The following is a 17,392-nucleotide window of genomic DNA, read 5'->3' as shown; positions in this document are numbered from 1 at the left end:
ATTTCAACTTCCAGTACAAACTCTTGGATGGGCATTTCAGTATTTTGAGACCCACTTAAAAATGGTGCCACAAAATCGAAATCCTTTTGTAAGATATTAGCATATCGTGATATGTCTCCGTGATAAGTATCCATCCCTTTTAAATAGGGAACTTAAAACAGTAAGTGTATAGCAACATCCTACACTATATGTTGACAACTCCTAATCAAAACAATATATGTTGACAGCTCCTAATCAATGTATTTCGACCATATATACTACAGTAATTTTTTGTTATAGAAATACTAGCCCTACACAGCCAAATATTGAGAAGAAGGTAATAGCAGATTTGACAGGAATAGAAAGTGACACAACAAATGGGGATAAGATCCCCTTCAATCATTGGAACATTCCTAGAGCCATCACTATTATTCATTTCAGGTGGGCTCAGCCCCTTGGACCATGGTAATGCATCTTATAAGTTTAACTAAATGCAGAATACAGGTATATAACAAATCTACAGAAGAAACAAGCAGAAAATGACAATAGATAGGATAACTCCATCATGGAATCCATCCTTCATTAGCATCATTTTCCATTTCTGAAGAACTTTCCACATCATTAACTCACATTTTCAAGAACCACATCCAACAAAAACATCAATCTTTCCACATTTGTTTATCTTATGTTACCCACATTGTGTTAAACAACCAAAACTCAAACAAGGTACCAAGTAACGCGTACAAATCTTAAGATCAAACAAACATCACCTTAACACATGATTCATCAGAAAGTCACAAATATCAGCAAGCACCCAAACCTACAACTCTCCAGTAAATTCAACTAGTAAAGTTCACAATACAAAGGAAGCCCTACATGAAACTATGGAATGTGAATTTTCTTCCCAAATCGCCACATGAGTAACCAACACCAGAAACATGAACCGAACAAGACAAGCAAGACGACACCCTCTAACATCCATTTCCCTCCTAACAAAATCTACTTGGAAAAAACTAAAAAAAAAAAGTTAGATAAAGAGTGAAACTTACTGGTAATTGAAGTTGAATCTGAGCAAACTTTTTGAAGATGCTAATCCCGTGACAGAGAATGAAAACTCCTTGTGATGAAGCTGAATCCGACATCTGCAAACATCAACAACAATTCTTTGATCAAAACCCAAACACAAACACAAGCTGAGTCCCCCTTTTTCTTGCAGAGAGAGAAGAGAAATACAAACACAAAAACTTGAATACATTGATCAAAACCCATCTAGTATATCGCTTTGATCTTGATTTTGATTCAGCACCAAGCTTGCACAGAGAGAGAGAGAGAGAGAGAAAAGAAACATAAACACAAACACAAGCTAATTTTGATTTTGATTTTGATCTTAACCCAAACCCTGATTTTGATTCAGCACCAAGCTTGCAGAGAGAGAAAGAGAGAGAGAGAGAAAAGAAACATAAACACAAACACAAGCTAATTTCGATTTTGATTTTGATCTTAACCCAAACCCAAAAACCCTTAAGAATCTCGGTTTAAAGAGAAGAGAGAGTGATAGAGAGAGGGGATGAGAGAGGAGAGAGGCTTGGTCTGAAAGACCTTCAGCGATGGGTGAGAGTGAATTCGGAGATGGGTGAGGGTGAATTGATGAGAGAGAAGAGAGAGGATTGGTGTGAAAGAGCTTCGGAGATGGGTGAGGGTGAATTGGCAACGATGACGAGAGAGAGGGGATGACAGAGAAGCGAGAGGCTTGGTGTGTGATGAAAGAGCTTTTGCGATGGAGAGAGAGAGATGAGAGACCGTGGAGAAAGAAAGGACTGATATTTATGCATAAAATATTAATATATCGTTTACCATTGAGCTACAGTGTGATTCTACATTTAGAATTGCACGGTAGCACAATTGTATTTTTTTTTTTTTTACAATAGTTACATTTTACAACATCTAATGGGATGGGCATTTTGGATTGAATAGTAAAATAAGCTTAAATTTGGCATTTGTCCTATCCGTTGATGATGCTGTAAGGGTATTGAACCAATCATTTTAATCTGAAGCCGTAGATCCACACTCTTTGAGCACAGATGAAACTCAAAGCCAATGAACACGAAACACGTCATCAAGTTCACTTTACTAGGGAGAGGCAGGCAAGCTCATAGTCATAGCCATAGGACTCCTGTTTGCTCCTCAATCCTCCTCATAACTGGGCGACATATTCGAAGTTCCAACACTTCGCAATCTCCGCCTCTCCTTTTCTCTCTCTCTTTTAAATTAGCTACCCAGAGACACTGACACACACACACGACTCTGCCTTCGTTCCCTTCCAATTCCAAACTCTCTGTCTCTCTCTCTTTGATTTCTGTGTTTGTCTCACATTTCCGGATTAAAACACGAAACGCCATGTCGCAGTCGCTCCACCTCTTCAACCATGCATCCACACCCAACCTCACTTTCCCCTCCAACACCAAACAATGCTATTCTTACCTCCCTAAACCCTCCACCACCTACAATCGCCGCTTCCCTCTCATCTCAATCAGAGCCTCCTCCTCCTCCTCCTCAGATCTCGACTCATCTTCCCCACTCCTTGTCTCCGATAACGGCAAAGGCGCCGTAATATCTCGTGAGGAGGAGTACCCGGTGGCGGCGGGTTCCATAGAAGTGGACGCCGTCACTGAGACGGAGCTGAAAGAGAACGGGTTCAGGAGCACCCGAAGGACCAAGCTGGTGTGCACCATCGGACCCTCCACCTGTGGATTCGACCAGTTGGAGTCCTTGGCCGTTGGCGGAATGAACGTCGCCCGCATCAACATGTGCCACGGTACCCGTGATTGGCACCGCCAAGTCATCCAGCTCGTTCGCAGGCTCAACGAAGAGAAAGGCTACGCCGTTGCCATCATGATGGACACTGAGGGCAGTGAAATCCACATGGGTGATCTCGGCGGCTCTTCTTCCGCCAAAGCTGAGGTCTTACTCTCTCTTTTATTCACCTTAATTTATTTTCTTCTCATTTTTTTGTCTTTTCTTTTTGCTCATAATTAATTGTATTACTCAGTCCATGAACTATAAAGTGATCTCTTTGACTCCCTTAGATTACGTAGTCAAACTCAAAACCAAACACTTTAACTTTTTTAGAGACTAAAAGTGATCACTTTAAACTTCCTCCGCCAAATTGCTCATGGGCTAAACTTTTGGGGACCAACCATGTATTTTGACTTCTTAAATATTTCAATGAACAAATTACAAAATATTTACATTTCAAAGACAAAAGTTGAGCTTGGGCCTTCAACTTTTACAGTCGAAAGCAAATATTCCAGCCAAGATTTTTATTACTTTCGTTATATTCAAATTCAGAATGTCATAAATTTTATGATGTGAGCTTAAATAAAGCTAATTTCAGCACCCTTTTTGTTTGATAAGTGAGCTAATTTCAGCACTTGTTTACTTGTTGTGCCAATTCAATGTGTCTGAGGTGAACATATAAAATGCTTGTATTTATCTTTCTTAGGATGTAGATTTGCATTAATACTTGTGAAGCAATCAAACTGCTTCTCATTGTAACATAATGATAAACATCCAATTATATTGATGGCATTAACCTTTTCATAAAACTTCTCTCTTAACCAGTGTTCCTAATGTCTCTGTCCAATATTTTTGAATGAGATCAAATAATTACGTGATTTCTATGGTGCAATATGTACATCATTCTATTGGTCACATTGGAGCTCATTGTGATTGGTCACTCAATATTGGCAGGATGGTGAGATTTGGACTTTTAGCGTCAGAGCTTTCGATTCAACTCTCCCAGAACGCACCATCAATGTGAACTATGATGGTTTTGCTGAAGGTTATTATCAGAAAAATATCTTTTGATTCAAAAGAATGCCTTTTGATTTATGAGAAATGATTCTTCTCTAATGAGTTTGTTATTGCATCGACGCGCATGTTAATAAATCAGTCCCTTTCCAACTGTGGTCTAATATGATACAGATGTGAAAGTGGGGGATGACCTCCTGGTGGATGGTGGAATGGTGAGGTTTGAGGTGATAGAGAAAATTGGTCCAGATGTCAAGTGCCGATGTACTGATCCTGGACTGTTGCTGCCTCGGGCTAATTTAACTTTCTGGAGAGATGGGAGTCTGGTGCGAGAACGTAATGCCATGCTTCCCACAATTTCTTCTAAGGTTGGTCCTCCCTCCCCCACTTCTCTCTTTTTTTCTCTCTCTTTCCCCACAAACTCTAAAGTTAAATGTAATATTATATATAAATCTTAGGGTAAATTGCAAATTATACCCCTAACGTTTGGGGGTGTTTGGATTTTACATCTTGAAGTTTAAGAATTTGGATTTTACCCCTTAAAGTTTGGGGGTGTTTGGATTTTACACATTGATGTTTCAAAATTTTTATTTTACCCCCTATATTTTAAGGGTTTTTGGATTTTACTTCCTAAAATTTGGGATTGTTTGGATTTTACACCATTGCTTTGAGCATTGTATAGTACTAAACGGGACAAGGAAATGCATAAAGTGGGATTAATTGTTATCATGGTTTTTATTTGAGTATTTGTCAAGTTAAGTGAGTTAGTACCTAACACACCATCTTTACTTAACAAAAACAGCTTTTTCAGCTAACATATTATACTGCCACACTTACTAAATTTTCCTTTCTCAGCTGTAACCCTAACATTGGTATCTGTAGGCATTTTGATTCTTTACCTACGATACATGCATTTCATAAAACCTACAGAGAATTGTTTTCTAGGTGCAAGAAAAATATTTAGATTAGTTGTAGTCATTTCTTAATTTGCATTAAACCATCATTGGAAAACTTCCTATTTAGTGAACTGTCTAAACTCTAAACATCAGGGTTTCAAGAGATACTCCAGTCATTCCAGCATCTCTTGTGGTGCCTGGGCACTGGGGTTCAAAGCCCCACCAGCCCCCTTTCCTGTATTTACTATTTAAACAGGTCTAAACGTGAATAAAGCTTTGGTCATTTTAGTAACTGTTCTTTCTTGAACACATGCAATTGGAGGAATTACTCTGAGCTTTTTGGATAAATGCAGAGTGATCTGAGTTCTTCTCTGTCACATCTGTAGGCATCAGGTTGTTGAAGTTGTCACTATATGCCCTTGGAGCTTGTTTTGACTTTAAAATGCGTGAAGCAATCTTGATGAGATTCAAGGCTTGGTGTTTTTTTGAGAAAGCTGAATAAATGATTTCGATTTGAAAATGCACACTCATATACATGGAAAGATACATCATGGGTTGTTTGGCACCACTTATGTTTTGTATTTGACAAAACTGGGGATACATATTTTTGTTCTGTTTATATTATACTGTAAACTGGAAAAACATCTATCAATCGCTATTATTATCCATTTTAGAAATAGAAAACAGAAAACATGTTCAATTAGGAGGCACATGTTTTTTTGTATGTGACACACACATGCTCATCTGTGCGAATACTCTTTCACATTTTTGTTTTCTTGTAAAATTGATCTGCATTACTACAAAATTTGTGTGGTTTGGTCTTATACTGAAGCTTTTTGTATATTCAGGATTGGTTGGATATTGATTTTGGGATTGCAGAGGGTGTTGATTTTATTGCTATATCATTTGTCAAGTCTGCAGAAGTGATTAAACATCTTAAAAGCTACATTGCTGCACGGTCTCGTGATGGGTAAGCTCATTTATTTACATGTAGTATTTTCCACCCAACTGTTTTGATGCCATCAAGAAAACTGTCCGAATCCCTCCACCCTTCCTTTTTCTCTTTTACTCTCTTTTTCACCCCAATTTTGACTTAAGATGCACTACTCATTGTTGGCTCTCTCATAGTAGTAAAATATGGCATATGTATACACTCTTAAGTTCATTATAATGAGTAATATTGCAAGTTACAACTTGGTCCCAAGTTAATTAGATTAACGTCGTCCTTTTTGTTTCATATTTTCTATTCTATCAATATCTTTAGTTCCGCAACAATTGAGATATTATCAATTTTTAGGCTGAGTAGATGTTTTGAAGATACTGAGAGATCTATTCCGGACCTCAAGCTTCTCTTTTTTAGAACTTTAAGGGATTGGTTGTTTGCTTTGCAAAATAAATCTTTCCCTTCTTTTATTGGTTTCCTAGACTCTTGCAATTTTTGTATTTGATTTCCGTTCCCTTTGTTCACTCTCGGTGCACTAGGGTGTTCCTTTTTTATCAATATATCTTATTACTTATCAAAAAAAATTTTAGGCTGAGTAGCTAATTTTCTATGTGATAATGCAGTGACATTGCTGTCATTGCAAAGATAGAGAGTATTGACTCATTGAAAAATTTGGAAGAGATCGTTCAAGCCTCAGATGGAGCTATGGTAGCAAGAGGAGATCTAGGTGCTCAGATACCACTGGAACAGGTCCCCTCGGCCCAACAAAGGATTGTTCAAGTGTGCAGGCAGCTCAATAAGCCAGTCATTGTTGCCTCTCAGTTACTGGAATCCATGATTGAATACCCTACACCTACCAGAGCTGAAGTGGCTGATGTTTCTGAAGCAGTTAGGCAGCGTGCAGATGCTTTGATGCTCTCTGGTGAGTCTGCCATGGGCCAGTTCCCGGAGAAGGCATTGGCGGTTCTGAGAAGTGTCAGTCTGAGAATAGAGAGGTGGTGGAGAGAGGAGAAACGCCATGAAGCTATGGAACTCCCTGACATTGGATCTTCATTTTCAGACAAAATTTCAGAAGAGATTTGTAGTTCTGCTGCCAAGATGGGTAAGCACTCTTTATATTTCTGTTTATGGATATGGTAAATTAATTTAGCTTATAAGTGGTCCATGCATAGTCCGTGTGTTTGCATGTAATTTACAATAATTGTTGTGTTTTGACTGTATTTTATGTAGTGTAGTAGTTGTTATTGTTTCTTCTTTTTAAACAGTCCCATTTCTAATTTATTTTTCCAAGTAACGATCTGGCCTTAAGTTACAGCTGTAGATTATGTGCTTTAATTTTGTCTAAAACAGAACTAGCTGATTTAATTTTCAGAAAAATCTAAGTGTCCCCTTATTTTTTCCTGTAGTTTGTGACCTTTGTTGATGAATGATGACACTTTTTGCTTTGGTTGGAGATGATAATGAACAATTAAAGATTCTTTATTGTTATCCAATATACTCTTTGTAGTACTGATCCTGCCCTGCCTATCTGGGGCCTATCAGCTAGGTCCTGAGTCAACCTTTGAAAGAGGCATTCTTTGCACGGACTACAGTGTTAGGCAAAATCCTAATGATGGATAATTTGAGGTAGGGGCACATCACAGTAGTGGATTGTTGCTACATGTGCAAAAAGAGCAGGGAAACCACGGATCACTTGCTCCCTTCATTTGATGTAGCCAAGGAACTTTGGGATATGATCTTATGTTTGTTGGGGGTGCAGTGGTCATGCCCAGATGACTCGGTAGATTTATCCACTTGTTGAAAAGGAAGTTTTGGTGGGCACCATAATGCAAGCATATGTCATTCCTATTGAAGATTATGAGAAAAGTTAGAAAACAACTTCAGAGTTGAAGCCACTACTATTGAAGGCCCTTTATAATTGGAAAGCCGCCGCTGGCTGTTTTTATTTTTCAAACTTGTTAGAATTTCTTGATTTCTTTGTTGATTTTTGGTGCATCTCTTGTATGGTTCCTGTGTAATGGGTTGCACCGATTTGCCCTCTTAATGAATTTGTATACTTATAAAAAAATTCAGTGGACTTACATGGTTTTTGATTTTGCAGCTAATAATTTGGAGGTGGATGCACTTTTTGTCTATACAAAGACAGGCCACATGGCATCTCTCCTCTCACGTTGCCGACCTGACTGCCCAATCTTTGCGTTTACTACCACAACATCTGTGCGGAGGCGTCTGAATTTACAGTGGGGCCTGATACCTTTCCGTTTAAGCTTCTCTGATGATATGGAAAGCAACCTTAACAAAACATTTTCATTGCTCAAGGCCAGGAACTTAATCAAATCAGGCGACCTTGTCATTGCTGTCTCAGACATGTTACAGTCTATCCAAGTTATGAATGTTCCGTGAAAACTGGAATTTGTTTGGATTGCAAGCACTGTTCCTTCTAAATCATAGTATCCGTCTAAACTTCTATATCCTTCACTATTGGGTCCACAAGTTGCTTAGTGCTAGAAAGAAAAAGAGTGTAATCATGAATCCAGTGCTCTCCTTCCTTGACTTACTCCAACATTGCTTTTTCCAGTGGCTGCATTAGAATTTGATTAGGGCTGTGAGTTATATTCCACTTGAGCTCTTCTATTTGTACCCCATGAGTAATTTTGCATAGGCTATTTATCACAAAATGCATTGCTGTATGCCCGAGGTAGATCTCCTGCACCTTTCAATTTTTCCTTTCTGGTTTGTGAAACAATGTAGTGGTTGTATTATTGTATTCCTTTTCAGCTACTCTAAAAAAAATTTGAAATATGAATCAAGCATAATTTCCAGACTACTTTCCTCTACTTTTTTTTTGCCCCTCAATCCAAACAAGCCATAAAAGTTTTAAGGGGGAGGAGGTGCCTGTTGAAATATAACTGAAATGTAGCTCATTGGTTGGATTATTATCTTTAGACTAGGATTTCTCTTATGGGGGATGACGTACTGAGCCACTAAGGTGTGGTTTTCTATAAGATAGAATTGGATCCACCTTAGGTTGGGTTGGGTTAGGTTAGGTTAGGTTAGGCGTGAAACTACCCTGTAGAATGCAAATATTTCAAGAATAAAGTAGTTAAAAATTTTAGTTGGTAATGCTTAGCCTCCATCTCAGTAGGTAACTGCTGCTGTCTGTCAAAACATGCTATATGGTGAGTTGCGAGAACTACACTACTCGCTGTAGATTCAGAATTATCATTCCGGTGACGTCGCAAGTTTTCGCTGTCAAACGTGTTGGGCCTCTGTCAAGAACTTGATTCTGGATCTGAATGGGTCCATTCACTTTTCAAACCATTAATTTCGGGATTTCATTTATCTTTCCATCTTGATTCTTGCAAGCTCGGATGCTATGCAAAGTACTTTGGGCCCATCGTGGGCATTTCTGTTTATCAGCTGAGATTTAAAGAGCTCTTTGATTTAGAGTCATCTTTGATTTATACGGAGTATAGATACTAAGAATATTAACTCATTTTAATCTGATTTCTTTTTTTTATCCATGCCTATTTTTTATCCTATCCAACTCATTTGATTGGCCTCATTTATAAAATTAAAAATTTTTATTTTTTGTTGGTCAGTTTGTTGTATGCCAAAGTTATATATAATTTTCTATAATATAGATAAAAATACCAATAACATTACTAGTCAAAACAAGGTGTAATTCTCAAATATGATTATGCTCATTCTAATTCCCCCATAAGAGAAATCCTATGGGTTGAATTCATTGGTTCATCCCTTATAAGGTAGAAGGAGGAAAGCTATCTTTCCAATGTGGGACAAAAGAATTCAAGCCAAGCCAAGGCAAGGCAATCAAGCCAAAAAAGCCAAAGCCAAAGGCAAAAATTCTTGAGTACCTACACCTTTATTCTTTTATTTGTATCGAAAGTACATATAGAGGGAGAAAAAAAATGTTTAACAATTTGTTTGGATGAAGAGCGAGGAGAGGAGAATAGTGGGGAATGAGATAGGATTAATTTTTCCCTGTCTAGATATTTGTTTTTAAGAAGATAGGTAAGGATTTGAGAGGGTTTAGAAGGGATTCTTGATTTGGGGGACTTTAAATTTTGAAAGGGAAGAAGTCCCAGTTTCATGAATTATAATTATAGATTTTTTTATTTTTTATTTTCCCTTAATATCTTTAGTTTAGAGTGGTATATTTTTCTCTTTCTGTATTCATTTTCACTAGGTTATAACAAAAACATTCAACAATAATTAGGATGAGATGGTTTTACTTAGGTGAATGAGGTAGTTATTTCGACTTTCTTGCTAAGAACTATGACTGAGTCTCTTGATTTCAAAAGTAAAAAAAAAAAAAATTCAGATACATGGCAAAAAATTTGACAATAATTAGAAACTAATTTGGATTCTAATTGTGCTTCAACTTTAATATAATATATATGATATATGAGATATGATATGATTTACTTTTCTTACCTCCCTATAACTAAATATGGGGTGGGGGGGGGGGATATCTACTTTCTCATTCTTCTTAATTTTTAAAGTATCCAAATAAGAGGGAGAGATATTCACTCTACTCTCCACTCCTATCCTCTTATTCCCTCTTGTATTCTCTCTCTAAACTTCCAAATAAGAGGGACGAATAATTATTTGACATCTTTGAGTGCACAGTAATTTTATGTGCAAAAGCCCAATGTTATGTATAGAACTTTTTTTATTGATTGTTTAAAGGGGAATAGGAGTCTAAAAGACCTCCAAGTTTGATAAAATAAATTAAGGGAGTCCAAACTCTAAACTTTAATAATTATATTTTTTGAAATTATATATATAGATAAACAACATCAAATTATATAAACAAATGGTTGTACGAAATAAACATTAACGTTTAAATTCAAAGAAATCTATTCTATATTTTTATCTACTATAACTAGATAACATTTATTTCAAAAAGTAACTTAACAATTTTTCTTCACTCTTATTTATTTATCGAAATAACAAAACTATAATTTTAAATTAAATGATAATATATAGAATTATAGACACATAAAAGTAACACCTGGCCTCTTGACAGTGGTAATATTTCTGAAAAATACAAATAAATAATTAAAAAAGGGCATAGATTTTTATTAATGGAAAATGGTCCACATATGGATATATATTGGCTAGAAAGAGGCGATGACTCGTAAGTCGTAACCACACACTCCTAGCCGATATATATTGGCTAGAAAGAGGCGATGACTCGTAAGTCGTAACCACACACTCCTAGCAGGGCTGGCCTAAGCGTTTCGGAGGCCTAAGGCGAAGTTTTCAAATGGGACCTTTATGTTATCACTTAAATAATATTTAACTAGCATTTTATATAATAATTTTTTTAAATCCATTCTTTTTACTCTTTAATATGATTTTTTTTTTGAGAAAATGCTAAAGTCATAACAATTTTTACTATAAATAGGTGTTGTAATGAATGTGATTAATGACATGAGGCTTACAAAGATATTAGAAATATTATAAAATTTACAACATGAGAATTACAAAGATATATTATCAATCACAAATATTCATTCAAAAATGCATTCAATAGTTTGTTAAAATCTACCTATCATATTTATTGTCACATCAAATTATAAAAGTTATAGAGACCACCACGCACCATTGGTGCAGTGATTACTCCACAAGTATAAGTTCTTATGGGGTGTGGGGGGCAATGGTCGAGATTTAAGTCTCTAGAAGAGAGTTTTGCATACATATACACTTAGATTAAATTAGAGTATAATTTTTATTTTGTATAAAAATAATTAAATAAATAAAAGTTATGTAGTAAAATTTATAGTATTTTTAACATATATTTTCCTATTTGAATTACTTGTGATTAGTAACACGTCTATTTGTAAGACCGATTTATTTAAATTTGTCTTATCTCTATTTTTAGTATTACTTAATTCTTTGAGCCTTCTTAATAGTGAAAAAAAATATAAACTAAAATGTTTTAATATCTCCTAAAAATATTTATAAATAAATAAAAAATAAAAAAATTTGCCCCCAAATTTGAGCCTTCTCTTGTATGGGGCCCAGGCAATGGCGTAATTGGCCAAAGCCTAGGGCCGGCCCTGACTCCTAGCTCCTAGCCATCAGCTTACTGGTGTGCACTGGGAGGGCTCAAACCATGACCTCACCTGCATTGCAATGCATGCAATCCAATAATTTCATGGGACCCGTTGTGACTTTGTGATGATACCACCACCCCCCCACCCCCACCCCCAACCCCAATTGCTGCCTGATTCAACTTGAAAAGTTTCTGAAGATGACATGAAACTTAAAAACCCTATACCTGCTACACTAGCAAAAATCAAGTAGATGGCACAATCATGGATTACCACATGCAATAATTACGCTAGATCCAAACCAAATCCCAAGATGGTACCCAAACAATGGAAGTTAATAAATAGCTAGCAATCTAACATAATCCATTAATGTGTCATCAAGTTTAGTGAAGACACCTGAATATTACCCAGTAAAATCTTTTGGGGTAGGGTATTCTACCTGAGTCTAAGATATATAAAAAGAGAAATTATCTTCCATTGTATAAATCATATCCCAACAGCCATCCAATTGAATCCAAAATAAAATTTTATAAACAAACTACTCAAATATTATATGGTGAACCATAGCTTTAAAAGGTCAAGGAAAAACTAATAGTTCTAATCATGGTGAGCTAGGTTGAGGTCATTTCTCTATGAAGTATATCATAAATTGACCACTGGATTGTCAGTGTGTCACCTAATCTCCTTTTTAATTAATTTTTTTTTTTTTGAGAATCAATTTGTTTTTAATTCACCTAATCTCTTGTTTGCTTCATATGGGTTATTGTGTGATGTGAGAAATTCGGCGATGGATTTGATATATTTTGATGATATCCTAGTAGTTAGCATCATCATCATGGGTCCCATTCTCTAACCCCTATGGATGGCTCATTGGTCCATTAATAAAGACTCCGTCAACCCATATATGTTAGACAGTTGTTAAAAATTTTATAGCTTAATGACTGTTTTCTCGAATCCTTGTTTCTTCGCTTAAAATTAATGTATCTATATTCTATATATTAGAAAAGAAAAAAGAAAATCATTACAAAACAAAACACTTGGTCATTCAATTATTTAGTACAGTGATCTAATTAAACACCATTTAATAAGAAACAAATAACGTCATGGGGATGGGGGAGGGGAGAAAAGACAAGAACAGAGAATGCTACTGCCTTTGCCAGAAGCCTAAAAACAAGAATCCAAACCACAATAGTCCCAAAGAGAAGAGTGGGTTTTGGTGTTGGATTGGCAAAGCAAATAGCCATCATTTCATACATAGCTTTCCCTATCAAATACCTTTGTCCTCATCGGAGGACATGATCTGTCATTTTAATTGCTATATAATATTTGAGACACCAACTTTGTTTTAATTGAAGCAAACAAGTGGGTAATAATACCTTTTTGATTATCATTATTCCATGTCTGGGTCTGAAATTGAAAATCTTTCTGATCAGAGAGCGTCTACCATAACGAACAAAGCTCTTCACGGTTGATCACAGTCCAAACATGCTAACTGAATAAATCTAGTTTGAAAGTCAATAGATTTGGAAATGCATGTGCAAATGAGAAGCGATATAATAAAATTAATATTTTCAATTGTGTCAACTGCCAAGTAGATTTCTTTTTATATTTTTTATATTTTTCTTCTTTTAACATGTCCCGAATTATATGTGTAGTGAAATTATTAACATAATTTATTATAAATGAAAATTTAATATTAAAATTTCAATAAATTATATACAAAAAAAAAATTATTTTGATCACCAATCAGATAATAATTATGGGGTGTACGAGGACCAAGAAGGGCAAGGAGCATGGCATTCCTCACCAAACCATTTGTAAAGTGCCTTAGATCCGAGAAGGTGGTCTACATGAGTAGAGGATGGGAAATAGGCATGAGGTGAGGGAGGAATAGTGGAGTTGTAGAAAGTTATTTGAAAGGGTATACCTATCACCCCGCATTGAATGCTCTATAGCAAACTTATCCGTTGCATTAATGAAGAGGTGACATTTGAACAGTGTTTTCACAGCTAGCAACCATTTCTACCACCTTTAGCAGAGCCTTGATGGGACAAATATCAAAGGGAGAGTTTTGGAACGTACACATGAAAGGTCATGATGCAAAGAAGTAGGATATATAAGAAGAAAGAAGTCCTGAAATGAGGGGACTTTTTGGAAAAAAAACAAGAAAAAAGGAGGAAGAACAGTGTACAAACCAGGAAAACCTAAGAAAGACTTATATAAGAACACATCCTCGAGTAGGACCGAGGATAGCTTTTTTACTGATTTGAATCTTGTTTTTCCTTAACTGTGACTTGCATTATTAGCCTGAAACTTAATGTACAATTGTATGGTGATTACCTTCCCATCTCTACATCAAAACAATTATATTGTTTGGGCTTGGGTTGAAGTGTAAGGTACCATTAATCTAAGTGAGCTTGGGCTTTCAAAATCCAGTTCCTACAACAACAACAACAACAATAATAATAATTGGTTATTACATGTTGTGCTTGCAATTTCTAGTTTAAGATAACTATTATATGTCACGTGACCTACTTTCGCTATGTGAGTCACTCTAGGTGCATTGATATTTGTAGGGGTAAAGTCCCTAGATCAAACAAGGGGGCTTGGGCCCCATATAGAATTTGACCACGTCTGAGGAGAAAGTGTGGGCACCAAAAGGGCTCCCGGCCCAATTCTTATGGGCCCAAACTTGTTTAAAAGGCGGTCCGAGGAGAAATGTTTCCTCGGAAGTGCCAAGTATGGCTCAAACATGCACCCTACCAGTAATAAAGAATCACTACAATGAGTATTAGTAGCAGGGATGAGTCCCACAAGCCCGGGAGAGGGAAGAGAGTATAGGATGTCAAGGGAGAGACTACAGTTGCCATATTAAATGCAAGACAACTACTTTTCTGACTGCATTAATGTGGATAGGACTGGCGAACAGTGTTACCTTGGCAACTACAACTCACAGAAAGATAGGGGAGATGTTCAATAGGATGGACACTCAAGTGAAGGTCCAGATGATCAACAAGTGTAAGGTTCTGATGACTTCAAGGGGGCTATATAAGAGAAGGGAATCCCCATGAAGAAGGGACCGGAAAAAAAAGGAACTGAGAGTAGAAGAAGGAGAGATAGACCATAGCCTTTGATCAGGAACAGAGGTGCACCCATACGTCTCCTCGGACCGAATATCCAATGGACATGAAGGAGATTTTCTTATGTTCAATCGTTGTATGGTCCAAAATTAACTAACACTCACTTTGTTAGGGCCTAGTTCTGTAACCCGCTCTCTACAAATTCATTGTCTAGGGTTCCTTGGGCCAGAACCACCTACCTGTTGGGTCTGGGCCCCAAAACATAACCCTACAATTGGCGCCGTCTGTGGGAAGAACTCGTGCCTCGACAAGTGAAACCGTTAGAAATGGAAGGATCGAGTCTGCACCAAGCGGGACATGCGGACTCACAATGGCAAGACAACTTCTTAAACCTCGAACGGGAGAGAGATCAAGATAAGCAACGAGAGGGTAGTGTAAACACCTCCCATACGAGTAGAAGTCACTCAAGAGGGAAATGTCTCGCATCCCATAAGCGAAATGATCATAGGGCTCTACAGCAAGAAATCGACGATTTGAAGAGGAAGTTACGCCGAGCGTAGCGAAAACGTCCTTCACCCGGCTCAGACATTAGTGATGAAGAGGATAATGAGTACAAGCGAAGATCGAGAACCCCTCCAAGTGAAACCTTTTCCTACGAGGAAGAGCAACCTCACAAATGCGGCCACAAAAGCCCATCTTACCAGGGCCTAGCAAATGACGCCATAAGTAAGGCCCTGGACCGCATCTCCTAGTCGCCCTTCACGCGTAGGATAGAGGGGGCTGAGCTTCCTCGGCGGTTCCATCAACCCACTTTTGCCATATATAATGGTCGGACGGACCTAGTAGAGCATGTAAGCTAGTTTAACTAGAGGATGACCGTCCATTCCAGGGATGAAGCGTTAATGTGCAAAGTGTTTTCGTCCAGCTTGGGACCCATGGCGATGAGATGGTTTGATGGCCTCAAGTCAAACTCCATAAACTCTTTTAAGCAACTGATGTAGGCTTTTGGTTCTCGCTTCGTAACTAGCAGCAGAGTCCCTCGGCCTTTAGATTCCCTCCTGTCCTTGTCATGCGAGAAGGAGAGACCCTGAAGGCCTACTCAGACAGATATTGGGAAATGTATAATGAGATAGAGGGGAATTACGATGACGTCGCCATTAGTACATTCAAGAGGGGCCTGCCGACAGAGCATGGTCTAAGGAAGTCCTTGATAGGGAAACCGGTCACGAGTGTGCGCTAAATCATGGAAAGAATCGACAAGTACAAGAGGGTCGAAGAAGACCAACAGACGGGAAAGGGCAAAGCGAAGGTTGTCCCTCAGGAGAGGAGGGACTTCAGGTCGGACCGCTTTAACAACAGTAATCGGCCGATAAGGGATTACTCGGAGTAGTCTGGATCCACAGGGGCACAATCAGTCCATGCTGTATTCCGAGAACCATTATATAAGATCCTAGAGAAAGTGAAGAACGAACCATTCTTTCAATGGCCAAGCAGGATGGCAGGCGATCCCGCGAAACGTAACTAGAATCTGTATTGTGTGTATCACTAGGAGTCGGGCCACACCACCGATGATTGAAGGAATCTGAAAAACCACTTAGACCGTCTGGTCTGAGAGGGGAAGCTGCGACATCTGCTGCATCACCTTGTCGGATGGCAGGAGCAGTCAAACATCGAGACAAGGCAAAGCACATTGAGACCGCCCATTGGCATGATAAATGTTATTCTCGCCGCACCAGGACGGACCGTCTCCCATCCTTTCAGAGTAATGTCGGTGGGCAGGCTCCCCTCTGAAGCTGACGATAGGGAGTCCAAGAGGGCTAGAGGGATGGCCATGCCCCTAATAGGATTCTCAGATAAGGACAAATTGGGAACCCTCCAACCCCACGACGATGCCCTAGTCGTCACGCTCAGGATGGGGGGATACGACGTGAAGAGGGTGCTAGTCGATCAGGGCAGCGCCGTGGAAGTGATGTATCCCGATTTGTACAAGGGGTTGAAGCTGAAATCGGAGGACTTGACAGCATACGACTCCCCTTTGGTGAGTTTCGAGGGAAAAACCGTCACTCCGAAAGGCATGATTAGGCTGCCTATACAAACAGACTCGGACGTGGTGGAGGTGGACTTCATAGTGGTAGACGCATACTCCCCCTACAATGCCATCGTGGCAAGACCGTGGCTTCATGCCTTAGGGGCTGTGTCATCAACCTTACACCAAAAGGTGAAGTATCCATTGGAAGGTTGAGTGAAAGAAGTAATAGGGAACCAAGCCATGGCACGGCAATGCATGGTGTCAGCAATCTCGCAACGACTGAGTACTGAGCCCTCCACCTCAACCGACAATGGCTTATAGCAATTAATGACCCTGGCCCTGGCCTCGGGTAGTGAGGGACCTACCGAGGAAGCGAGTTGTGAGGAATTGGAGAAAGTTCTTGTTGGCCCCGACCCGGAAAGATTTTTTCAGGTCGGCTCAGAACTACCGCCCCAAAAGAAGGAAACACTGACTGACTTCCTCAGACAAAATGTGGACGTGTTTGCATGGGACACCTACGAGGCTCTGGAGGTCGATCCAGATTTCATTTGCCACCACCTTAATGTTAGCTC

At 38.5% G+C, this 17,392-nt stretch overlaps 2 protein-coding genes across 2 annotated transcripts; both read left to right on the top strand.

Annotated features, from left to right (window-relative positions):
- The first annotated feature begins 2,137 nt into the window (after nucleotides 1-2,137).
- Nucleotides 2,138-8,455, top strand: LOC115994627 (pyruvate kinase isozyme A, chloroplastic). The gene is made up of 6 exons (XM_031118836.1): nucleotides 2,138-2,940; nucleotides 3,730-3,820; nucleotides 3,964-4,157; nucleotides 5,534-5,655; nucleotides 6,252-6,730; nucleotides 7,730-8,455. Exons 1-6 carry the CDS (start codon nucleotides 2,377-2,379, stop codon nucleotides 8,029-8,031), a joined length of 1,752 nt encoding a protein of 583 aa, XP_030974696.1. The 5' UTR covers nucleotides 2,138-2,376; the 3' UTR covers nucleotides 8,032-8,455.
- An 8,101-nt stretch (nucleotides 8,456-16,556) lies between these two features.
- On the top strand, nucleotides 16,557-17,033 carry LOC115994562. The gene has a single exon (XM_031118767.1). The coding sequence runs from the start codon at nucleotides 16,557-16,559 to the stop codon at nucleotides 17,031-17,033; it is 477 nt and encodes a 158-aa protein (XP_030974627.1).
- The last annotated feature ends 359 nt before the right edge of the window (nucleotides 17,034-17,392 follow it).

The sequence above is a fragment of the Quercus lobata genome, chromosome 6 (genome assembly GCF_001633185.2).
Source record: "Quercus lobata isolate SW786 chromosome 6, ValleyOak3.0 Primary Assembly, whole genome shotgun sequence".
NCBI classification, from domain to species: Eukaryota; Viridiplantae; Streptophyta; class Magnoliopsida; order Fagales; family Fagaceae; genus Quercus; species Quercus lobata.
The sequence above is the reverse complement of the archived record's forward strand: the minus strand, read 5'-3'. Positions and strand labels throughout refer to the sequence as shown.

Coding starts and splice junctions, on each gene's coding strand:
- LOC115994627 (XM_031118836.1), top strand. CDS start 2,377: ATGTCGCAGTCGCTCCACCTCTTCAACCATGCATCCACACCCAACCTC. Junction 3,821..3,963: donor CTATGATGGTTTTGCTGAAG/GTTATTATCAGA, acceptor AATATGATACAG/ATGTGAAAGTGGGGGATGAC. Junction 4,158..5,533: donor TTCCCACAATTTCTTCTAAG/GTTGGTCCTCCC, acceptor TTGTATATTCAG/GATTGGTTGGATATTGATTT.
- LOC115994562 (XM_031118767.1), top strand. CDS start 16,557: ATGTCGGTGGGCAGGCTCCCCTCTGAAGCTGACGATAGGGAGTCCAAG.